The sequence below is a fragment of the Myotis myotis genome, unplaced genomic scaffold (genome assembly GCF_014108235.1).
Source record: "Myotis myotis isolate mMyoMyo1 unplaced genomic scaffold, mMyoMyo1.p scaffold_m19_p_2, whole genome shotgun sequence".
NCBI lineage: Eukaryota > Metazoa > Chordata > Mammalia > Chiroptera > Vespertilionidae > Myotis > Myotis myotis.
In genome coordinates, this window is record NW_023416324.1 from 19,173,571 (window position 1) to 19,198,549 (window position 24,979).

Below are 24,979 nucleotides of genomic sequence, written 5' to 3' on the forward strand. Positions count from 1 at the left end.
AATGAAAATTTTTAAAAACATTGCAATCTCTAGGTGCCTGTGCCCCTTCAAAAGCCGAATTCTCTCTCTCCCCCTCCCTACTCCTGCCTTCTCTCCCATTACCTATTCTCCCTCCTAGTTCAGATTACTTGCAAAATGCTTCCAGAACCCACCATGCCAACAGCCGTGCCCTGGCACATAGTGATAGTCAAGGACCTCAGACAAGCAACTGGCAAAGTTGCTCCTCCATCCCAGCACGTTAGTTTTGCTACCACATCTGTGCACAAAATCTCAGACACACCCACCCCAGCCCACACCTGGCCAGGCCCAGGGTCTCTCCTGCCCAGCCAGCAGATGCATGCAGTCTCAACTTCGTCAAAATCTTTATTGAACCAAAAATCAACACTAAACAGTTTGCAAAACATGAAACTCAAAAGGGGCGGGTGGGTTGAGCTGGCCCTCCCCTTCCTCTGCCCCGATATGTCCCTGGAACAGCTCAGGGTTCAGCACTGGGGAGGGAGTCAAAGGCCCTCCTCTAGGGTCAGGTCTCTCCAGGGAGAGGACACTCACAGCCAGCTCCATCTGTTGGGCCCAAAGAGGAGTCGGGTGCTGGGCCAGGGGGCTCTGGAGCTGCCGGAGGCCGGGATAGGAGTCCAAGAATTCCACCGGCTGCAGGGGGCTGGGGAAGGAGCTCCTGGCCTGGGGATCTCAGGGAGGCTTGGAGCTGGCGGCTCATTGTCACCAGGGATTCAAGATGCTGGAGCAGGGCTTGCTGGGGACAGGATGCCCTGTGGAGGTGCTGGCCCCGGCCAGCTGGTGCTGAAGAGGGATGCCGGGACTGGCACCAGCCCGGTCTTGTGGGCCACTCCCCTCGTCCAGGCCCCCGCCAGGTCTCAGCCTCTTCCCACAGTCTCCCCCTGCCTCTAGAGGGCTTCTGCCCAGCACAGCTTCCCCTTGGAGCCAGGCTGCCTTTGCCCCCTGGGGGAGGGGAGCCCTTCGGGGCCACATCCGGCCTCCTGTCCTTCCGCTGGTAGCATCTCATCTCCACTTTTTTGTTGAAGGAGACCACCTTGCGAACCTTCTCCAGCAAGGGGCTGGATTCCGCTGTGTCTGGAAACCCTGCTGTGGGGAGCAGCACAGCCAGCAGCAGGCTTGGGTGAGCAGCTTCCAGTCCTGGGGAGAGGCAGGGAGAGACCCAAGGCCTGGTAGGAGAGCGTGCACCGCCCTCCGGGAGCTGCGTGCTGGCTGTGGCAGGAGGTCTGGAGGTCAGCCCCCCAAGAGGAGCTTTCCAGCAAGGAGACGGGGGCCCGGGAGCTGCTGGGGAAAGTCACTGGGTGGGTGGATGTGCCTTGGAAGACTGGTTCTCAGTGAGGGAAAGGGTTCCCCTGGCTGAGGGTAGACATGGATGGTGTGACCCTACCTCAGTTTTCTCATCTGTGACATGAAGACATTAATAGTACCATTCTAGGGTTATTTGGAGGACCAAGTGAATTAATTTAAGTAAGCTTTTAGAACACTGCCTGGCATGCAGTAAACAATAGACAAGTATGAGCTACCGGCATTGTTATCACATTTTCCTGTCTCAGAAGTTCCCTCCTGAGAGGTGCCTGTCTCCACAGAGACATGGGTGTGACCAAGTGAAGGGAGGCAGGGTCTGGTACGGGCATCAATATTCTCACCTGGGCCTCCAAGAAGGCGCAGTCTGGTGGGCAGGGGCTGGAAGGCAGGCAGGGGCAGCAGGACCACCCTCACGTGTTCCACCGCTGCCAAGCCATGGCACTGCTTGTTGTTGAGGTAGGAGTAGAGCAGGTGGCAGTTCTGGGTGTCCCGAGCCCCCTGGGGGCACAGCCTGACCACACAGGTGTCCTGTAGTTGCAGGAAGGACAGCAGCTGTAGGAGCAGTCATCCTTCACTCCTGCAAACACCTCTGCTGGGAGGAAGTGCATCCCCATTTTCCGGAGAAGGAAACAGAGGGACTCGCCCAGAGTCACACTGTAAGCCTGCAGTCACAGTGGGAATTCGACCCAACTATTGTACACCAGGTCTCTGCTCCAGAGGCAGAGAGAGAGGGGGCACAGGGCTGGGGGTACGGTGCTAGCAGAAGAGGTGATACGCAAGAGTGGGTGGTTACCTTGTCCTTGGCTGGGCAGACGCTAGCCAGAAGGTTCCAGATGGTGCTGGAGGGGATGCAGCCTGCTGAGCGGATCACCTCGGGCAGGGTCTGGGGGCAGGTAGCATGGCCAGTCAGCCCCCAAGATTCCTAGCCACTGAGGGCAGACTGGACACCAGCCACCTGAAAGCCACAGCCTGTGATGAAGAGGATGAGCAACTAGTCTATCAGGACCCCAAGTGGCTGCCCAGGAAGCCCTAATTGCCCCAGGAAGCCTACGTCCTGTCCTGGCCAATCTCCTACAACTTCTCAGAAGGCCCTCACTCCCTCCTCTGACCTTCCGCCTTCGTCCCACACATTTGCTGATCATTAGTCACTTAACTATCACTTCTAAAATCTCCTGTGGGCCAGGGAAGCACAGACCGCTGTCCTGGGTCCTTCTTGCTCTATGCCTTGGGTTACAGGGAGTCCTTTACCCATGTGTGTCTGCAGGAGTGGGGCTGGCATCTCATTTGTCCCCATGTCTAGCACAGGGCCAGGCATAGAGAGGGTCTGAGAATGAGTGAGTGAATGAATGAATGAATGAATGAATGAGGGTGTGAGTAACTGACTGGGCTGGTCAGTGTGTGAGGGAGACACTGGTGAATAGGGCAGCAGTACCATGATGAGCTGACAGCTGTGTCCTGAGACCAGCTGGGCCTTGACCCGGAACTGCTTGATGGAGAACATGGCCACAGCCCCCTCCCAGGGGGGCTTTGTGGGCCCTGCAGACACCTGCCGCCTGGAGGGAAGGACAGAGAGAGAGGGCCAGGGAGAAAGGTCATCAGGGCTTCCCCAGCATCTTTACTTTTCCAAGAAGGTCCCGTGTCCGCACTGCGGGTGTAGCACACTGGTCCAAGCACGGCGTTATGTGGGGGTGAACCAGTAGGTCGGGATGATTAGTTCTACCGCATAGACGGGGAAACTGAGACCCACGGAAGAGGTACGTTTTTTCCAAGGCCACACAGAAAGAGAAACCCATGCCAAGCCTGCTGTCCCAGGGGTGGCTTCCCCCACCTCCCTGCCCCAGCCCCACACCTGTCCGGGGGCTCCATGGGAGGTTTCTCCGAGATTTGGGGAATCTCTGGAGAGGACACAGGGTCTGGGCTTGGGGCTCTCTGGATGACATTGTCCTCCACCCTCCTTTGGCCTGGCAGCTCACACGAGGGCTTCCAGTCTGCAAACAGCAGAGGCAGGAGCTGAAACAGGGGCAGGCAGCCAGGCTGAGGCCAGCCAGAGCATTAGAGCCAGGGTTTGAAGCGGGTGATTTTTGAAGTGACCTGGGGCACAGGCACCCCCACCCTGCCACCTTCTCCCCAGGCCACACATCCCTATTACTGCTGACCCTCACCGCCCAGCCTGCCCGCCCCTCTGTGCCCTTTCTGCATCTCCCACAACCGTTGCAGATGTGGCAGCTGGGGTCGAAGAAGTGGTGCTCATGCTGCTCCGTGGGGTCCTGCTGCTCTGGGGGTTCCTCCTGCTGTTCTGTGGGTTCCTGCTGCTCTGTGGGGTCCTGCTGCTCCGTGGGGTCCTGCTGCTCTGGGGGTTCCTCCTGCTGCTCCGGGGGTTCCTCCTGCTGCTCTGTGGGTTCCTGCTGCTCTGTGGGGTCCTGCTGTTCTGTGGGGTCCTGCTGTTCTGTGGGGTCCTGCTGCTCTGGGGGTTCCTCCTGCTGCTCTGTGTGGTCCTGCTGCTCTGGGGGTTCCTCCTGCTGCTCCGGGGGTTCCTCCTGCTGCTCCGGGGGGTCCTGCTGCTCTGGGGGTTCCTCCTGCTGCTCTGTGGAGTCCTCTGACATGGCAGGCAGGGCCAATGGGCTGCAGTCTATGGACAGCATGGGTCTCTGGGAGGCACAGGGAGAAGGGGTGGCCTGGAAAGGCAGCTGGGAAGTCAGGAGCCCTCCATGAGCGGAAAGCCTCAGGGATGTGGTTTTACTCTTTCAAGTAATATGTTCTTTATTACAAAAGGACTGTGACTCGTTAAAGAAAATTTGAAAATTTTAAAAAAAATCACCCCTGTCCTGTCACTTAGAGACAACTGTTGGTACTCTGGGTATTCCTTATATTTTTTTTATATACATACAAAGGTTTTAGGGATCTTTTACTAAAATAGCTAGGATCAAATATTCAACCTGGTCCTGGCCGGGTGGCTCAGTTGGTTGGAGCGTTGTCCCATACACCAAAAAGGTAGCAGGTTTGATTCCTGGTCAGGGTGCATACCCAGATTGCAGGTTCCATCCCTGATCAGGGTGTGTATGTGAGGCAATCAATCTATGTTTCTCTTTCTCTCTCTCTCTCTCTCTCTCTCTCTCTCTCTCTCTCTCTCTCTCTCTCCCTCTCTCTCCCCCGCCTCCTCTCTCTCTCTCTCCCACCCTCCCTCCCTTCCCCCCCCTTCCTTCCTCCATCTTTCTAAAATCAATTTAAAAACAACATATCCTCAGATGAATATTAAAAATATACATATACAGGGTGTCCCAAAAAGATGTATACACACTTTGAATGATTATAAACTCAGTGTTTATTAACATACAGTTCACTTTCAAAATTTAAAAGAATCTACAGAAATTAATAATGTGTTTTGTCATTGCCTGTTTTCAAATTGATGACTATTCTGGTCCAGGCACTGCTGATAAGGTGAAGCAATGGAATCGCAAACATCAAGAATCATTTTGTTCGGTATTTGTGCGCCCTCAATTCGTCGACTGATGCCGGGTTTTGTACAGTAAACTTTATCTTTTATGTATCCCCATTAAAAAACGTCTAGTGGCACTTTAGGATAAATTTTCTTTGTTCAAAGCTTAGTCTGGCTTCACCCATTATTTCAAATCAGTTAAACCTGAAAAGGAGTGAAAATTAAGTGAGTTATCAGCTGTTAACGTGTGTATGCATTTTGGGGGGGACACCCTATATATATTCAACATTTAGAGCATACCTCAGAGATGCTGTGCGTTCCGTTCCACAATAAAGTGAATATTGCAATACAGTGAGTCACATGACTTTTCTGGTTTCCCAGTGCATATATGTTATATTTACACTATTCTGTAGTCTATTAAGTGTTCAATAGCCTTATGTGTAAAAAAAAAGGGTAGCTCAGTTGGTTAGAGCATCATCCCAGTACACCAAGGTCCAGAGTTCAATCCCCAGTCAGGGCACATACAAGAATTCATCAATGAATGTATAAAAAAGTAGAACAACAAATCGATGTTTCTCTCTCTCTCTTCCTCTCTCTCTAAAATCAATTAATAAATAAATTTTTTTTAAGTGTACCTAGCCCTAGCTGGTTTGGCTCAGTGGATAGAACGTCGGCCTGCGGACTGAAGGGTCCTGGGTTTGATTCCGGTCAAGGGCATATGCAACGGGTTGCAGGCTCAATCCCCAGTGGAGGGCATGCAGGAGGCAGCTGATCAATGATTCTTTCTCATCATTGATGTTTCCATCTCTCTCCCCCTCTCCCTTCCTCTCTGAAATTAATAAAAATATATTTTTTAAAAGTGTACCTACCTTAATTAAAAATATCTTATTGAGGTGAACACATAATACAGTATACAAGATGATGTATTATAGAATCATACACTTGAAACCTATATAATTGTATTACCAATGTCACCCCAATAAGTTCAATAAAAATTTTTATTTATAGAGCAAAGTATGAAATATAGGAAGACAATATTTCACGTATCTTGGTGTCACCAAAATAAAATTTAGGCTCCCCCAAATAAAAAGCAACAACATCATTGTTAAAAAAAAAAAGCCTAATTAATCATCATCTGAGCCTGTTGGAAAACTGGTGCCAAAAGACTTACTTGATGCAGGGTGGCCACAACCTTCAGTTTGTAAAAAAATAAAAATAAAAATGCAGTATCTGCAAAGCACAATAAAGCAGAAGCATAACAACATGAGGTCTGCCTGGAACCTCGTCGTGTCCCTGAATGACAGCAGCGGCATCTGCTGGGTCCACGGTCCCTGTGGCTGTTACACGAATGAGGTGCGTGGCAGTGTACACATCACCTCGGGCCCAGACGACTGGGTCATTCCCAGGTTTTCGCTGTTACAATTGGTTCTGAGGACATCCTTGTGCAAGGACATATTTTCCTAAACTTTCAACTATTTCCCTAGGACAAGTTCTCTAAGCTGATGACAGAATCAGGGAGAATGGTCATTTTTAGGACTCTTGATGCCCATGGCCAAATCGCCTTTCTTCGTCATAACAGAAGCAGCTTTAAACACAAACTAAACATTGTCTTAGGAAGATTCAAGAAGATTTTAACCTTGCCCGGCTGGCATGGCTCAGTGGTTGTATGTCGACCTGTGAACCAGGGGGTCCCAGGTTCAATTCCCAGTCCGGGCACATGCCCGGGTTGTGGGCTCCATCCTCAGTGTAGGGCGGGCAGGAGGCAGCCGATCAATGATTCTCTCTCATCATTGATCAGCTTCTCTCTTTCTCGCCCCTTCCCCCCACTCCATCTCTGAAATCAAGAAAAAAAATTTTTTTAAAGATTTTAACCTCTACTTTTGCCCTAAAAACCATCTCCAGAGTAGTGCCAAGGCCCAGGCTCTGGAGTCAGACAGCCTGGCTTCAAATCTCATCTCCCCCCTGCCAACTAGGTGACCTGGGCAAATGGCTTCAGGTTCCTCATCCAGGAGTACATTTCAGCAAGGAGTCAAGACTGTTGTGTGTTACTTCCCTCCCCTCCTCTGCCACCCCCTACTCTTCCCCTCTCTCTTCTCTCCAGGTCTTCCTAGCTCCTCCCCTGCACTTACATTCAATCTATTCAGGGAATACAGATTGGTTTTGGTTGGAGAGCAGCCACATCCCCGCGGGCTCCTCTCTGCACAGGCAGCAGCTCTGGTGGTTGGCCTGGATGTTGACTGGGAGAAGCAGGAACCTTGTCTGTCATGCTCACTGCCATTTCCCCAGTGAACACGGCTCCAGGGACCTTCCCTGCACTCCCCGTCCTGGACACACAGCTGATCAGACTGGTGTGAACATCTGACCCACACAACACCCAACAGGAGCGGGCGCCTCTGAGAGTGACGGGAGGGAGCCCCGGGGAGCTCTGACAGCTGCAGGAGGCTGAGCTGGTGGGCTCACTGACTGGGATGGAGGGCTGCTGAGCCGCCGTGTCGGGCCATGTGCAAGGTGCAGGGGCCAAGCAGGAGGAGGGAGCCGGATGGACAGGAGGACAAAGCAGATCCCCAGCGATAAGAGGATACTCTGCACCGACTGCCCTGGGATCTGGGTGCTTCCCCGCCTGAAGCACCCCTAATTCCTTCTGCCAAGTAGAGCAGGTCTGCTCCTTCCAGGCACAGAGAGACTGCCTCCAACAGGGTATCTGGGGGGAACTGCGGGGACAGGACCACTCACGTGGGGTCCCTTGGGGTTAGGTCAAAAGGAGAGGGACCGGCACTGAGGACGAGCTGCCAGGCCCTGGGTCGGGGGCTGCCTGGCCCCAGGCTCACCTGGACTCTGCGTGGTAGATCATTACCCAGCTTTACAATGAAGACGGTGGGCCGCACAGTGGCCAGGTGATGTGCCCAAGGCCACACAGCTGGCGAGGTAAGGGGCACAGGCCCTGCCCAGCACCAGGCCAGGTTCCGCTTACCACCAGGTCCTCCAGGGTCAGCATCTGGTCCGTGTCCCGCAGGATCTCGACTTCACCCTTGTGGGTCAGCTTGGAGGTCGGAAGGATGCACAGCTCCCTCTGTTGCTGCTCAATGATCTCCAGGCCCTGTGGGGTGGAGCAGCCCTCGCTCAGCCAGATTCAGGAGGGTCTCTGGCCCCAAGAGCCCCAGTGCTCACCGTCCTCCCTCGAGGCCCCTCTCCTGTGGTCCTTTCCATGCTGGCCTTTTCCCTCCCCACACTTTTGCTCTTGCCATTCCCCTCCCCCGGAAAGCCCTCCACCCCAGCCCTCTCTCTCCACAGTCCACTCATCCACCCTCCAGCACAAGCCCTGCTCCTCAGCACGCCCTGAACTTCGCCTGCACCAGCACAGTCAGTTCTGCTCCTGAGTGCACCCCACCATCTGTCCTGGGAGGCGCGCAGGCTCCGGAGTGCCAGGTGGGCTATTAATATAAGAGACCCACACGGTAGTGGCCTTGGGCAAGCGCTTTACTGCTCTAAGCCTCGTATTTTCTCTTCTCTGGGGATTAAACTAAGAGCATTATATTAAACAGCATACGTAGGGTACTCCGCCAGAGCCTGGCTCATAGTAAAGACTTAGTATTGATCAATGCCATCCTATCTGAAATGTTTCCTGAAAGCCTGTCCCTCCCTTTCTAGCCACCCCGGAGGGCCGGGCCCCGTCCGCCCTGGCAGTGCGGGCTTCGTGCGCGAGGCTCTGGGGCAGCTGCGCAGGCTCTGTGCTTAGACGGGCCCGTGCTTAATGCCCTTGTCATCTTGAAATTCTTAATCGTGTTGAACAAAGGGCCCCGCATTTTCACTCAGCACCTGCCCCCCCGATGGTGCAGCTGGTCCCGCTCCCTGGTCCCCACGGGGCCTGGACAGAAGTTCAGGCTGTAGTGCAGAGATTCACCTAGTGGATTCTAGTTATTCATTCTAATCAGTGTCTACCAGGACGGGAGCCTTAGCACTCACCCCATCCCATGGCCCCGCTCCCTAGATCAGTCCTTCCCTCTCTCACTGGGCCACAAAAACCGCTACACAAATCCCCTAGGCCAGCTCGGTGCCCACACCTTCCCTGCCCCTGAACAGTTCCCAGGGAGGGGAGACCATGGACACAGGGTATATGGGGCTATAACTGTGAAGTGTGGGGACAGGGGGTCTCTCACCCAGTCTGAGGCACCAGGAATGGGAACAGGGGCACCCCAGGGGTCTACTCCCCATGGATGGCAGATGTCAATCATGAACTCTAGAGTCTGGACCAGCCGTGGGCAAACTACGGCCTGCGGGCCGGATCCGGCCCGTTTGAAATGAATAAAACTAAAAAAAAAAAAAGACCATACCCTTTTACGTAATGATGTTTACTTTGAATTTATATTAGTTCACACAGACACTCCATCCATGCTTTTGTTCCGGCCCTCCGGTCCAGTTTAAGAACCCATTGTGGCCCTCGAGTCAGAAAGTTTGCCCACCCCTGGTCTGGACCATCATCCCCAAGCCCACCCTCCCCCCAAGCCCAGCTTCACGGAAAAGCAAGTGGAAGGCAACACCTCTCAGGGGTGTCGCTCCCCTACCAAGCTCTCCATCCCTAACCCCTTTCCTCTCTGCCGCTTTTCCTAACTTTTTTGGTGGAGTCTCTCTGGCTCGCTCCCTGTCTGCCTGCTCTCTCTTTTCGTTTCCTCGTTTCTATGTTTCTCTCCACCTTGTGTTCCCCGTGTCTCACCACCTTCCTCCTCCCTCTCTGTCTCTCTCTCCCTGCTCCATACTCGGGTCACCCCTCCGCACCACCCCCCATCCTGCCACCTGTCCTGACCTGACCCCAAACCTCACCCTTTTCTCCTCCTGGTCCCGCCAGCGGGCCAGCTCTTGGGGGGCCAGCTGGATTGAGTTCATCCGCACCAGGCCGTGGGGGGTGACATCGCCATGAACCACTTTGAGAAACAGGTCCTGCAGGGCAGGGCAGGGGCAGGGGCTGCACCACACCACTCAGAGCCCCACCCGCTCAGAGGCCGGGCTGTGTGCCGCGGAGGGGCCGGCCCAGCCCCCGGTCCCGCTCACGGGGTTCCTGGGGTCGCGCAGGTTGAACAGCAGGCTGCGGTACTTGGTCTTGTAGCGGCAGTTGGTGGCTTGTGTCAGGTCGAAGAGGGCTGCCTCGATGCCAGCAGCGATGCCCTCTACCACCTCCTTACTCAGCGCCACGTCTGGGAGCTCCCGGAGGCTGTGGGGGACACGGCCCTGAGCTGTGAGGTGGCCCAGGCCCTCGGCTGGCAGGGAGAGATACGGTGGGAGGCAGGGTCTGGGCCAACTCTGTTTTGATTCTGGGCATTCTCCTACCTGGGCCCATTTATTCTCACCCCACCTCTCTGAGGAACACGTGTTATCAGTCTCCATTTGCAGAAGGGGCGACTGAGGCTCAGGGAAGGTAAGGGGCTTGCCCTATGCCACATGATTAGTGGCAAAGCAAAATCTGACTGCTCAGCTCACGCTCTAGCCCTGGCCAGTGGGACTGGGAAAGTATAAGGGGAGACAGCCTCCGGGAGGGGAGGGCATCAGCCAAGGCAGAGGACGGAGCCCTGGCCGTGGGTGAAACCTTGAATCTGCCATTGATTTGCTGGGTGGCTTTTTATTTTTTATTTTTTTTAATTCGTTTTTGTGCTATCAGAGAGGAAGGGAGAGGGAGACAGAAACACCAATGAGAGAGAATCATTGATTGGCTGCCTCCTGCATGCCCCCTACTGGGGATCAAGCCCGCAACCCGGGCATATGCCCTTGACTGGAATCGAACCCTGGACCCTTGAGTCCACAGGCCGACGCTCTATCCACTGAGCCAAACTGGCAAAGGCTGCTGGGACTTTGCAAAGTGCCGCCCTCCCTAGACCTTGGTCCCCCCATTGGTAAATGAGAGCCTGGGCTCAGATCTCTGAGATCCCACCACAGTTTCATTATATCTGAAAACATTTGCTGTGGTGACACCCACAAGGACCTGAGCAGACCCTGAGCCACAGGGGCTTAATGGGAAAGCGCAGCCTTGAAGCCACAGAGGCCCAGGGTCAAGTTCGTCTCTCTTCTCACTCTTTGCGTGGGCAAGTGACCTCACGGCTACAAAATGGGTTCGTCATACACACAAAAGCCCTTGGAAGACGGGTGGGAAACACCCTGCCCTCTGGCCATATGAGACCTGCGAAATCATTTGGTCTGGCCCTGCCATGGCACTCGGGGTGAGTTAATTAAATGTCTGACCAACTATAGCAGGCTATATTTTTTATAGCAGGCTAATTTTTAAGTATAATTTTGTATGGCCCGCGAATGATGTTATGAATATCCAAATGGCCCTTGGAGAAAGAAGGTTCCCCACCCCTGCCTCAGAACACAGCATGGCCCAGGGAGGTGGTGGTAGCCGTCAGGGGTCAGGGAAGTGGGGAGCAGGCCTTACCGACTCCACAGCACCTTCCGCATGACGCGGACCACAGTGTGCCGTACCCCAATGTCCTTTTGGAGCTGAAGCTGAGCTGTGAAGAAAAAGGATCAGGGTTCCCCAGGGGATGCTCGGGGGCAAGGGGAGGAAGTGACTCCGTGCTGAGGGGCTTAGGCAGGGAAAGGAGGGGTCCAGTCTCAGGGACCCTGTCCCACCCCATCTGCCTGAGAGCTGAGCCCAGGCAGCCATCAGCCCCTACCTCTTTGGGGAAGGACTAGAAGCTGACTGGGGGGTGAGGGGAGAAAAGACATATCCTGTCTCCAGGGACTGCTGGGCACCAGCCCCCTTCAGTCCCCACCAGTCCTCGGAAGACGGGCGGCCCCTCACCTGAGTCCTCTTCCCAGTCCTGTTCCTCGGGCTCCTCCTCTTCAGACTCCACTGGACTGGACTGTGGGGGAGGGGGGACTGAGGCCAGGTGGCTGGGTCCAGCCCGCGGCTCGCAGGGACACAGCTCCCCAGCCACACCCCCTCTCCCACATTCTCCCTGAAGGAGGCTGCATGACAGGGGCAGGCGCACTCACCCCCGGCCACTCCGCACGGGCCTCCTGAACATCAGGAAGCCCCTCCTGCAGGAGAAAGAGTATGTGGAGGAGGAGTGGGGTCCCTGGGGGCCAGGGAGCCACTCCCAGATGGCGGAAGGGGTCAGCGACGCCACCAGAGCCCCACTCTGTTCCTCCTGAGGGAGGCAACCAGGAGAACTTGGGGCGGCCAGGAGCAAGCAGCACGCAGACCCCCGGCGCGGGCCAGGTGGCGGCCTAACCCTCTGGCCGTTGCCTGCTATGTGACCGGGAGCAACAGCATCTCTCTGGGCTGCAGTGGCCACTCTGAGAGTCAGTGTGAGGGTGTCTCTCTCAACAGGATTGAGAGACTTCGCCTAAGTGAAGAACCACATTCCATTCGTGAAACTAAAACGCGCGTGTTCTGTACCTGGCACCAAGTGGGGCCGTGGGCCTGGCGCCTTATCTTCCTCCTGGGCCTCTGGGCAGGTGAGGCTGCACTGACCTCCATCATGTTCTCCAGGGCCTCCAGCTTCAGCGGCCCCGACCCCCCTGCCTGCCCGTGGCTGATGGCCCCCAGGAGGTGGATCACCTCCCCGGAATCCAGCTGCAGGGGGAGAAGAGCCGTGCGGGCGGGGCTCACCTCAAAGTGCTTATGTTGCACCCTACCCCCACCCCCCACTACCTTCCCACCCCCACCCCCGCCGACTGCACTCTAAGCTCCAGAGAACACTATTCCCGAGGCCTACTAAAGGCCTGGCACACAGTAGGGTCAATCGCGGCTTGCTGTCTGGACTGTGTCACAGGAGAGGAGCCCATCTTCTTTCCAACCTCTCTCTCATCTTCCCCGCTCACGCCCAGACACATTCAAAGTTGACTGAACCCTTCTCACCCTCCTGATTCTAGACACATCTCATCAGGGGGGATGTGGAGGTCAGAGTGGGGTCCTGGTCTTCTAATGAGCTAAGCATCTGTCCTGCTCTCCTGTTCGCTATGGTTGCCAGAAGCTCAAGATTGTGTGTGTGTGTGTGGGGGGGGGGGGGGTTGTAACAAGATTTCCCTTTCTCCTTCCCTTTTCTTGCTTTCTTTAGGCTTCAATCGCGCTTTAAGTGTGTTTTGATTCATTTGCTTTATTGCAAACTATGGGGAATTGTTTTGAAAGCAAGTGGGTCTGAAAAGTAATCCTTGAATAAATGACCATGAATGGTCAGGTTCCAAGGTCTGGGGGAAGGTGGAAGTCTGAGATTCGGCATCACAGGGAGTGGGAGCACTAGGGGGCTCTGGCAGGGGGCAGGCCAGGGGGCTGGGGTTGCCGCTAATTGGAGGAGCCCCCATCCCACCAGACCTGGGGAGAGGGAGGAAGAAGGGCTGTAATGAAAAGTAAAGACCTACGTAGCACACACGCTTCACCCCGCGGGGCATCTTCGTTTCCTCCTTGGAGAGAAAGAGGAGGCAGAGGTTAGAATGCAGAGGATCTGGGGACCCACAGAGGTGAAAGATGTACGTTCAGTGATCGCTGCATTGGTATTTATAACCAGAAAAAATTGAGTACAATCTAATGTTCATCAGAGAGGAATGGTTAAGCCCTGGCCGGTGTTCTCAGTGGTTAGAGCATCAGCCCGAGCACCTGGTTTGATTCCTGGTTAAGGGCACATACCTGGGTTTCCGGTTCACTCCCCAATCCTGATCGGGCATGTACAGGAGGCAACCAATCAATGTGTCTCATTCACAGCGATGTTTCTTTCTCTCTCTCTCCCTCTCCCTTTCTCTCTCTCTCTCTCTCACCCTCCCCCCCTCCCTCCCTTTCTCCACCCCCCCCCTCCCGCCCATCCTTTCTATTCTCTCTAGAAATCAATAAAAAAATATCTTCAGGTGAGGATTTAAAAAAATAATCAAATTTAAAAAGGAGGGATGGGTAATAAAAAGTGACGTGTCATACTATGGAGTCTATGTGGCCATTAAAAGGGGTGAGTCATATCCTTAGCTGATTTGGCTCAGTGGATAGAGCATTGGCCTGCAGACTAAAGGGTCTCAGGTTCAATTCCAGCCAAGGGCACATGCCTGGGTTGCAGGCTCAATCCCCAATTGGGTGCAGGAGGCAGCCAATCAATGATTCTCTCTTCACTGATGTTTCTATCTCTCTCTTCCTCTCTGAAATCAATATATATATATACATATTTTTAAAGGTGAGTCATAATATAAACTACTATTCATCAGGTGCTTAGAAGGTAGCTGGCCCTGGAGGAAGCACATCACATGTAATCTTATGAAGGTCTCAGAACAACACTAGGAGGTGTGTACTATTTCTATCCCCATTTTACAGATTAGGAAACTGAGGCTCAGAGAGGATCTGAAAAGTCCCATAGCTCCTAAGCAGTGGAGCTAGGATCAGAACTTAGTTCTGTCTGCCTCAAAGCCCAGGCACTAAGCTGCTGACTTATGCAGCAGCACTGACTGATACGGTAAGATGTCATGCTGTACTATTAGGAGAATAAGAATAGCTGACAGAATAGTATCTGTTGCATAAGCCCATTTATGTAAATACGTAGTTATAGTTGCATAATAGAGGTTATCTCTAGGGAATGAAATTGCTGGGGTGGGGGTTTGCTTTCCACATATAGGCACTTGGGCATTTATGTTACTTAAAATGAGCACGTATTTCTTTTATAACCGGAAACATTTTTTTTTTTTTTTTACTGAAACACAAGTTCAGAACAATGTGTGTCGTGTGCTACCATTGCACTAAAAAGAGAGAAAAAGACTTTTTAAATTTGTATTTGCTTGACTCTGCATAAAATATCGCTGGAAGTATCCACCAGAACCTAATAAACGAGGCTGCCAATAGGAAAGGGACTGGGAGCTGGGAAGGAAACTTTTCACTTTTTTTTTTAACCATGGGAATGAATCAGCCTTTTAAAAAAATAAAGTGAGAAGGGGGGTGGGGGGAGAAAACGGGACACCTGGGACGGAAAGCAGGAACGATATTAAGGACAGCCCTTCACAATTTAAAACCTTTCGGCAGGCCCCATCTCAGGGTCCGCATTGCAGCATTAGGAGGCTCCAAACAACACAGCAATCAGACCAGCAAAGACTTTAGGAACTGGATTTATCAGATCAAAATACAAAATACATATATATAACATGTTTAACAAAATAAAAGGAGTTGAACATAACCAAAAAAAAAGGCAAAAGATATATAAATTTTTCAAATGATCAAGCATGCCATGACTGGTGTAGCTCAGTTGGTTGGAGTGTCATGCTGTACACTGAAAGGTCGCAGGTTCAATTCCTGGTCAGGGCACATACCTAGGTTATGAGTTCGAACACCAGTCAGGGTGTGTACAGGAAGCAACCAATCTATGCTTCTCTCTCCCTTCCTCTCTCTCTAAAATTGATAAATATATCCTTGGGTGAGGAATTTAAAAAATGATCAAGCAGATTTGATGGGGACCCAAATGCAAATTTTGGGAATGGAAAATATGCTAATAATTAAAATGGAAAACTCAACATATAGGTTTAATAGCATATTAACACAACGGAAATAAGTTAGTGAACTGGAAGATAGATTTAATAAGTTACTGAGACTATTCACAGCACAAAGACGGTGAGACACAAAGAGACACTAGAGATAGAGTGAAAAGGACTAATTAACCTAAAGTCCCAGGAGAGAAGAGAGAGAATGGGGCAGAGGTACTGTTTGAAGATCTATGGCTAAAAATTTTCCTGAATTGATCAAAGACAGCAATTCACAGATTCAAAAAGCTCAGTGAATTTCAAACTGGATAAGTGAAAGCAAATCCACACCTGGACAAATCATAATGAAACTGTTCAACACCAATGATAAGGAGACCCTGAAAGCATCAAGAAACAAAAATAACAGCTAACACGTAAATAGCACTGAAAAGGCACTATAACTGTTCTGCATGGTGTACATGCTAGTTCACTCAATCCTCACCACAGCTATGAGCGGAGCACTGGTACCATTATTGTCCCCATTTTTCAGAAGAGAAAACTGAAGCCCAGAGAGGTTGGTTAGTCACGCAGTTAGTAAACCAGAGCCTGGATTTAAATCCAGGCAGTCCGATGCCAGGGGCCACGCCTGCAACCACTCCTCTACAATGCCTCTCACCAGGAGACCTTTTACTTACCACAGAATGACAATTAGACAAACAGCTAACTTCTCGATAGTAATGTGGAAGGCAAAACACAGCAGAATGATAGTTTCAATGAGCTTAAAGAAAATAACTATCAATTGTGGACCCAGACAAAATCTTTTCTGAGAATGAGGATAAAATAAAAACACCGTAGAGAAAAGCGAGTTATTGTTTTTCTTGATAATTTAATTTTTTTTCAATAACCAAAATGTTAAAGGATGAACTTGAGGCAGAAGAAAGGAAAAATGATCCCAGGTAGAAACGCTGAGATGCAAGGAGAAATCTTGAGCAGAGAAAATGATAAATATGTTGTTAAATCTAAACCTACATGGACTTATGATTCTATAATAACAATGTGTAGTTTGTAGAATTAAAGAAACAACTTAGGACTAACTCACTGGATAAGAGCAGCACATAAATTGGGAAGGTTCGTCCTGGCCGGTTTGGCTCGGTGGATAGAGCGTCGGCCTGCGGACCAAAGAGTCCCAGGTTTGGTTCCGATCAAGGGCATGGACCTCAGTTGCAGGCTCCTCCCTGGCCCAGGCCCTGGTTTCTCTCACATCGATATTTCTCTCTGTCTTTCTCTCTCTCTTCCACTCTTTAAAATCAAAAGGAAAATATCCTCAAGTGAGGATTTAAAAAAGAAATTGGGGGAAGGTTCATGCTTGGAATTAAAGCATCCCAGGATCCTTATATAATTTCAGAGGAAGATAAAGATGTAACTACCTTTATACTTTGGCAAGTGAGGTATTCATGTTAAAATTTCTAAAATAGCCACCAAAAGAATATAAACAGGGCACAGAAAACTTCCAATCTTCTAGAGAGACAGAAAAAGAATAAGAAAAAAAATCAATCTAAAAGGAGGAAATAAAAGGGGAAAAGTATAGAAAATGCAGGATATATGTAAAACACAAAATAAGACAGTAGGATTAGATTCAAATAAATCAGTAATTACAACAAATGTAGGTGGACAAATACTTCAGACAAATAAAAATAATTATCAAACCTTTAACAAAGAAAGCCCAATTATAAGATGTTCAGAAGACCCATTTCTAAAATACAGCAATGCAAAAGACTGAGAGGAAAAAATGGAATAATATGTGAACAGGCAATTACCAACCAAATACAGGTTTGTAGCTATATTAACATCAGATAAAACGGCAAAAAAATAACTAGAAGTGCTCTGGCTGACTCAGTTGGTTGGAGCGTTGGGCCATATACCAAAAGGTTGCAGGTTCAATTCCAGGTCAGGGCATATACCTAGGTTTCGGGTTCAATCCCCAGTCGGGGCGGTATGGGAGGCAACTGATCAATGGATGTTTCTTTCTCTCTCTCTTTCTCTCTCTCTCTCTCTCTCTCTCTCTCTCTCTCTCTCTCTCTCTCTCTCTCTCTCTCCTCTCTTCTCTTTAAACATATCCTCGGGTGAGGATTAAAAAATAACAGAAGCAAAGACCTGACTACATAAGGCTCCAACCTGCCTCCTGCCTCTACCAGTGGTTCTCAACCTTCCTAATGCCGCGACCCTCAAATACAGTTCCTCGTGTTGTGGTGACCCCCAACCATAAAATTATTTTTGTTGCTACTTCATAACTGTAATTTTGCTACTGTTACGAATCGTAATGTAAATATCTGATATGCTATATGTGTTTTCCAACGGTCATGACCCACAGGTTGAGAACCGCTGCTAGACCTTTGCACATGCTTGGTACACCCTTTCTACCTTGTCTACCTGCTGAACACCTGCTTCCTTTGCCCAGGCCCAGCTCAGACAGCCCCTCCTCTGCCCTACCCTAGCTGAAAACCCTCCCACCCACCCCTTCCCAGGAAAGACTCAATTGCCCTCTAGGTACCCAGGGTCTGCGGGACTTCAGTCTGTATCTTGACTCTCTGGTGACTTATCTTCCACTTGCCGCTTGTTGAAGAAATTATAATAAAGTCCCATACAAATCCAAACCCTTAGCCAGGCCTTTGGCAGCCTGGCTCAGAGCGTGGACTCTGGAGTCTTGCAGGCCTGGATTTAACCCGGCCACACCGCTCACTTGCTGTGTGACCCTGAGTGGGCCACATGCCTTCTCTGAATCCAAGATTTCTTATTTGGCAAAGCAGAGGTACGAACACTGACTTCTAATGCTATGGTGAGGACTAAGTATGAGATGATGATATATGTGAAGCTCCTTGTATACAATAACTCAAAAAAAGGAGCTATTCTTAGGTTGTCCATCTGTTGGAAAGACACAGTCCTCCCTCACACGCCTTCTGACACTTTGCAGCTACACAGGACCCCGGACTCTGGGAACCTGGGTGGGGCCGAGCAGCTCTGTGCCTCCCTGGCTGTGGTGGGCAGAGCTGCCTTCCCCATGTCCCCTGCCTTCCACAGAGCAGCTCCAGACCTCACTGACCACTGCGGGGCTCAGGACAGAGAAGAAAATGGCGTCTCCACCCCCTCCCCCGCCCCTCCAAGAGTCTCTACTTCAAGCCAGAGGAATTCAACATGACCAACCTCACACCCCAGATTCCCAGCAGTTCTGGGGCCCAGCTGACTCCCCCATTTTGTAGAGGAAGAAACTAAGATTCAGATGAGAGACATCTCTCATCCGAAGCAAGAAACAGAGTCTGACCTTGAACCCATCTGTCTGCCCCTGGCACAAGCCAGGCTGGCCCCCGGAGAAGATGCTAGGGCCCAAAGAGGGGCTCCGGACCAGCTGGGCACTCTGCCCATGCCCCACTCAGCCCTGTCCTCAACCACCTGCCCGTCCCTGTCATGCCCAGCCTCCATTCTCCTGCAGCTGCCACCAGTTGCCATGGCAACGGGTTATTTGGGAAGCTGTGGGATGCTGGGCTGGGCTGCAGAGTCAAGGACGGGGCCTGGAGGCGAGAGCAGCCGTGGGCGCCTTCCAGGCGAGGCGGGCAGGCACCTGGCTCCACCACCCAGTTCAGACTAGCCCCTCAGAACGCTGTGCGCCCAGGAGTCCCCATGCTGGGCACCTGGCCCCGATAACTAATGTGACATGGGGAGGAGCCAGATGCTCAGCGATGTTCACCCCAGCATGACTCAGAGCAGGACGGAACTGTGTGAACAGCAGGTAACGTTTCTGAATAGCGTCCTCACACTGGGCACCTTGCTAAATGCCAAGCACACGCCATCTTCTGCTCCGAGCCTCCATCCTCGGAGATGTCCCCGGAGGTGAAGTCGCTTGCCTGGGTCACTCCGATAGGGGCAAAGCCAGGACCCAATGCCTGGCTGGTGGCCTCCAGGCCTTGTGCTCTGAGCCACACTGCAGAGGTAGGAAATGAGAAAAGGAAGTCCCGGCCCATCCTCCGGTCCTAGCAGGGCCTGTGACAAGTATGTCCGTAGCTGCTGTGATGCAGGCTCGGGGATTCGCCAAACAATAGCACCAACTAGGAAAGATCTTCAAATGCTACAGCGCGTGGAGAGTAGACCGAGTACAGGGCCTGGAACAATGAGGCGCAGGATGAGCCTCCTTACAGACAGGAAGGCACAAGGTGCAGGTGTTCACATATGTATGGAGTTCATAGAGAGCAGGCAGGAAAGACTGTTCACATGGTTATCTCCACAAAAGGCAAGGGGTTGGGCGGCATTCAAAGGGATTTCCTCGTTCTGTGCTAACAATTAATGGGGGGGGGGGATTAAATACCAAAAATCAAGTTATAAAAAATTTGGCACACGTGACCCCATTTCTAGGCAAAGAAAAGATATATATACATAGGAAAAAGATGGGAAAGAGGACATATACCAATATGTCACCAGGAAATAGCCCTGAATGTTGACATTATGGGAATTTTTATTTTTCCTTTCTTTTCTATGATAAACACACATTCTTTTTTTTTATTAAAAACTAATGTGTTTGAGTGATGCTTGCAAAGACAATGTAACCGCCTTCTCATGTAATTACAGCACCAGATGGGGGTAAATCTCACAGGCAGCTCGCTGCTTCCTGTGCCAGTGCTACTAATCTGCTGTTTGGCCTTGAACTAGCCATTTCACCTTTCTGAGCCTCAGTGTCCACCTCAGTAAAATGGGTTTATATCAATGGCATCTACTTCATAGGGTGGTTAGGAAAATTGAAGATCAAGTGCTTGGAACAGCGCTTAGCACACAGTAGGCAGGCTAGGTACTATTGCTGATCGTGACGGCAGTAATGTTGCCCAGTAGCACCCCTCCCCAGCAGGGAAGGTGCACCAGCAGGCCGTGCCGCGAGCTCTCAGGACAGACGGCCTATGTTTGCATCCTGGCTCCGTCATTTTACCAGATGTGGGACCTGGGACCTGTTAGCTTGCCTCTCCGGGCTTCATGTGAAAATTCAATCAAAAGCGCCTAGCACACGATACCTATTCAACGAGTGGGATAAAAATCAACTATGGGAGAAGCATACGCCAAAAGCAGGGAGTGCCGTCTCCTGCCTTTGCTGTGTAAACACGTTCGCTATGGTTCTTAATAAAACGGCGATTATTACAAGTAAAAGAACAATACAGGGAACATGAATAGGCACTGACTCCCTCGCTGTGTGTGAGCTTGGAGACGTTTGTGAACTTCCCTGAGCCTCAGTTTCCCCACCTGGACACACAGAGCCAGTGCCCACTTTATAGGCAATTGCTGACACCCAAGCAAAAGCCAATTTGACATAAATGAAGTAATTTGCCTTGTGCCATCTGCTGTGCTAGGCACATTGTTTTATGCCGTCATCTCACTTAGTCCATTAAAGTGAAATTAGCATTTCCTTTTTGCAGATGAAGACACAGAGAGATTAAAAAATATTCCAATGTCACTCAGCTAGGAGGTGGGCAGAGGCAAAATCTGAACCCAGGACTTACCAACTCCACAAGATACTGACCACTGACGAGATGTCCGCAAGTGTCGTTTACTTTCAGCCTCCTGACTTGGTGGGCCTTCGTGTAGTCAGGTGTAAAATGGGCATGTGGGACAAAGGTCATTAAGAGTCCACCCCGCTCAGCTCTATTAAATTCCACCACCAAGCATGGCATTGAGAGACTGGCCTGGCCCTTCCTATCCCCACCTCTCAGGCTCAACGTACCAGTTTGGGGAAGCCTCCTGGGCGGGATGCCGCCGGCGGGTCGTGGCTGAGGTTGTCGGAGCTTCTGTCTGCGCCCAGGTCCTCGGCGGGGGGCGCTGGGCCCCGCCCCAGCTTAGCACACTTGGATCTTCTCTGCCCCATGAATGGACCCGAGCGAGCCTTGCTGGCTGCAGACTCTGGGGAGCCGGCAGGGGTGTCAGTGAGAGCAGGGAGTCCTTGCCCGGGCCTCCCCCTGGACACTGGCCAAGCCTTGACCTCCAGCTCCTCCCGGTTGTGTGAGGCAGCAGGGCCATCCTCACCGCCAGCCCCCACAACGACCTGCTCAGCTGCCCGCTGCCCTGTGGACGCCTTCCCAGACACTCCCGGGCACGGTGCGGGGCTCTGGGGCGGATCCTGGGCAGCTGGCCTGAGGGACAGCCCGCCACTGGGCAGTGGGAACTGGACAGGGCCGTAGGGGCTGCCTGGTTGGGCCCCATCCTCCGCCTCGGGCACATCCCACACAACTTCCACCCGAATCTCTTGGCCCAGACCCCGTGTCCTTGGGAGGAAGAGGGCTGCAGGGGCCTCCCAAGGACTCCAAGTCAGCTCCTTGGGGGGGGTCTCCCACCCACTGGGGGTTGTCCCCACCAGGGCTCTGACCAGCCCCCAACCCATCCTCTGAGCAGGTCTCACACTCCCTGCTTCTCTTTCTCGCCCGAACAGGGGCTGAGCCTAGTGAGGGTGGCGGTTCCCGTGGGGGGCTTCTCCCATCACACCCTGGAGAACGCCCACCTGCTCCAGCCTCTCGGGGCCGGGGGCAGCTCGCCTTCTCTGCCTCTGCTGGCCTCGCCCTGCCAGCCAGGGCTCTCTCTGGGAGGCCCGCAGACACGCTGCAAAGATTCCTGGCCCAGTCCTCATCCAAGATGCTGTGCAGGGAAAGCTGGAGCCTCTTAGAGGCCGGAGGCCGTCCCTGAGCAGGCGCGGTGGGCAGCTGGGTGTGGAGCCCGGGACCAGGCACCGGGCCCTGGCTCTGCCCCGCCACCGGCAGGTCCAGGACCACCACGTCGGCCTTGGCCTTGGCGCGGGCCCGGGGCGCACCCTCGGCCGGGGAGCCGGCACCGCGGCGGGCCTCCTCCCCGAGCGCCCGCCTCCTCCTGCCGGCCGCCAGGCCCGCCGCGGAGCCGGCTTCCTCCGCGTCCTTCTGGAAAAGCCCGCGGCTGCGTCGGGGACTGGGAACGGGCCCCTCCGTGCGGGGGCCCCTGGCAGCCCCTTCCTGAGACATGGCTGCCCCCCTAGAGGGGCCGAAAGCAGCGCGCGGGGCCTGTGAGGAGAGAGAAGAGGCTTCATGGTGGAGGCTGACTCCCGATCGGGACGCCGGGCCACCGGGAACCGGGGAGACGCTCAGCCGCCCGTCCAGGTGCCCGCCAGGCCCTGCCCGCTCCCGAGGCCTGGAGGCCAGAGATGCCGGCCCCGGGGACGGGGACAGGCCTGCCGCCAAACAGGGCTGGGCGACAGCCACCTGAAGGCCTTCCCAGCGGAGGCTTACACTTCCGCCCCAACGGGCTGTGATATTAGCAATGACCCGTTATTGATTACTCGTCTCTGAGCATCATTCCGTTTCACACTGGCAGCCACAGGTGAGGAGACGGACGCAGAGACGTTTAGTGACTCGCCCAGGGACGGGCCGTGGGAGGGAGCGCCGGTCTCCTCTCTCCATCTTGAAGCCCAGCTCTCAACCCTCCGCGGACACCCAGGGGGTCCGTCCCCAGCCCCTGCCCAGCCCCTGCCCAGCCCCTCACGTCGGTCCTGTCCTGCGAGACACCCCAGCCCGGTGCCCAGGCCTGACAAGGACAGACTCCTACCGCTCAGGGAACTCGGCTCCAAACCGTCCAGAAGCTCCCACTCGGAGTCCCCCGGCGCCCCCATTCCAGGGTTCCACCCCCAGCTGGGAAGGGGCTGGAATCACGTGACGCAAGGAGCCCTGGGTGAGGGATGGGGCGCAGGCTCCAATGAGACGCCAAGGACGGTCCCTGCACGTGCCGACGCCGTGGCACCAGCAGAGGGCGCGCTCTCCCTCCCGTCCTCGGGCTCCCGCGGAGGCAGGTAGGTGGGCGGGTGTCTGAAGCCAAAGGTGGCCCGAGGGCCTTGACTGTCTGAGTGTGTGACCTTGCTCCCCGGGTGATGGGGAGTGGCTGAACGAGCCTGAAGCCCTAGGCAAATGTCGGAATCAGATCTACAGTTTTGCCTAATTAGTTGCTATTTTAATTATTATGGCAAATATGAAAAGATAATTCACAGAGATAAAAATGCACATGGAAGCCAACTATAAAAGTTAGACATCAAAACTTTAACATGTCCTCTCATTTCCCAACTCAGGAGCAGCCTTGCTTTTTTTCCTTTCTTTCTTTTTTATTTTATTTTATTAGGTTGTCATTTTAGTTGTTTGTTTATGTCACTTCCGTAACTGTGAATAATGTCCTCACACTGGTGCTTGATGTGTTGGTGTTAGCAGTATCGACTGATTCCCTGCTGTGGGATTTCATTAACCATCCTTTTCCCCTTTCTCCTCCCCAATTTTTTATATTCGTATTTGTAGTTTTTCTATTGGTTACAATTATAATTTTAAATAATAATCTTAACTGTTTCTTCCTTAGATTGTATCTTTTGATTTTCCTCTGTGTGAAATGAATAATTTCCCCTCCCCACTTCTGCCTTCCTCCATCAACTCAATTTTTACTTTTACTTTGTGAAGGTTTGGAGTATGTACATTCTATTCTGTAAAAAGTGGTTCAGTTTGCCATACTTTGCCTCTAGATTGATTCTTAACATTGAAAACCAGACGACATTTTATAACATTACTACCATGTGAGTATTTTCACTGCTGAACTCAGTTTGGATGGACCTCCCTAAGAGGAAGATGGGATTCCGGGCACTAAAGCCTGGGCCATGGGACACCACGAAAAGCTTCCAGGTTCACGGAATACTACGCTGCAGTGAGAATGAATACGTTAGATCCACACACCAACATGGATGCATCTCAAAGACATCGTGTTGAATTTAAAAGGCAAGATAATGTTAAAAACAGGAAACTGAATGCCAGGTATTTGGGAACTCTCTGTACTAATCTTCAATTTTTTTTTCTATAAATCTAAATCTTTTCTTAAAAATAAGGTTTACTACACACATACACACACACACACACACACACACACACACACACACACACAGGAAGCTGCTGTGTAACCCGTATTGAAAGCTATCATGATCTGGCTGTCAGGGTCCCAAATGAGGTAAGAGTTGAGATTGATGTCACTGGTGACATCCAACCAACGCTCTCAAGAAGTAACTTTTTTTAAAAACATATATATTTTTTATTGATTTTTTTACAGCGAGGAAGGGAGAGGGATAGAGAGTCAGAAACATCCATGAGAGAGAAACATGGATCAGCTGCCTCCTGCACATCCCCCACTAGGGGCGTGCCCGCAACCGTGGTACATGCCCTTGACCGGAATCGAACCCGGGACCCCTGAGTCCGCAGGCCAACGTTCTATCCACTGAGCCAAACCAGTCAGGGCAAGAAGTAACTTTTTTAAGTGAAAAGACCTCCCACTATGAAACGTCCTGGTGATACTGGGCACGGACGGGTCCGTTACTGCCTTCACCACTAAGCCAATAAGCAGAGACAAGGTGGAATCTTTTATGAGCGTTGATTAATCAGATAGCAGGCGACCTGAGCGAGCAGCAGGGTAGCACCTTGAGAAAGAGTGCTCTGACATTTCAGTTCAAGCTCTTGTACAGGGCTAGTGGGTGGGGAAAAATCTGAAGTTAGTGAGTTCCCAGGGCCTGCCTTCTTTCGTCGTCCTTGCGAAGATTAGCCCTGGAATGCTGTCTCCCTTCAGAGATGTTCTGTCCTTCATCTGGGCTCCGGGCTGCCTTATCTCCAGGCCTGTTCTCCTTCGTGTGACACGTCCTTCAGTTTCCCAGGGTCTGTAAGAAAATCTCCCCTTCATAGTGAGCAGCTATTAAACAACTGTGGTTCTATTTCTATTATGTGTCCCGCCCCTATTACCTCCCCCCCC

General features: G+C 52.2%; 1 protein-coding gene across 1 annotated transcript; it reads right to left on the bottom strand.

The window, feature by feature from the left end:
* Nucleotides 1–520: 520 nt before the first annotated feature.
* Nucleotides 521–21,975, bottom strand: SPOCD1 (SPOC domain containing 1; the record flags this gene model as incomplete). Its single annotated transcript, XM_036347166.1, is given in 17 exon segments — nt 521–1,152; nt 1,659–1,845; nt 2,111–2,200; nt 2,750–2,870; nt 3,167–3,305; nt 3,524–3,580; nt 3,908–3,965; nt 7,725–7,850; nt 9,572–9,688; nt 9,800–9,959; nt 11,175–11,250; nt 11,544–11,604; nt 11,738–11,782; nt 12,144–12,320; nt 13,106–13,147; nt 20,922–21,402; nt 21,404–21,975. Coding segments are annotated over 17 exon segments (3,141 nt in total), but the record flags the coding sequence as incomplete, so codon positions are not given.
* Between the last annotated feature and the right edge of the window lie 3,004 nt (nt 21,976–24,979).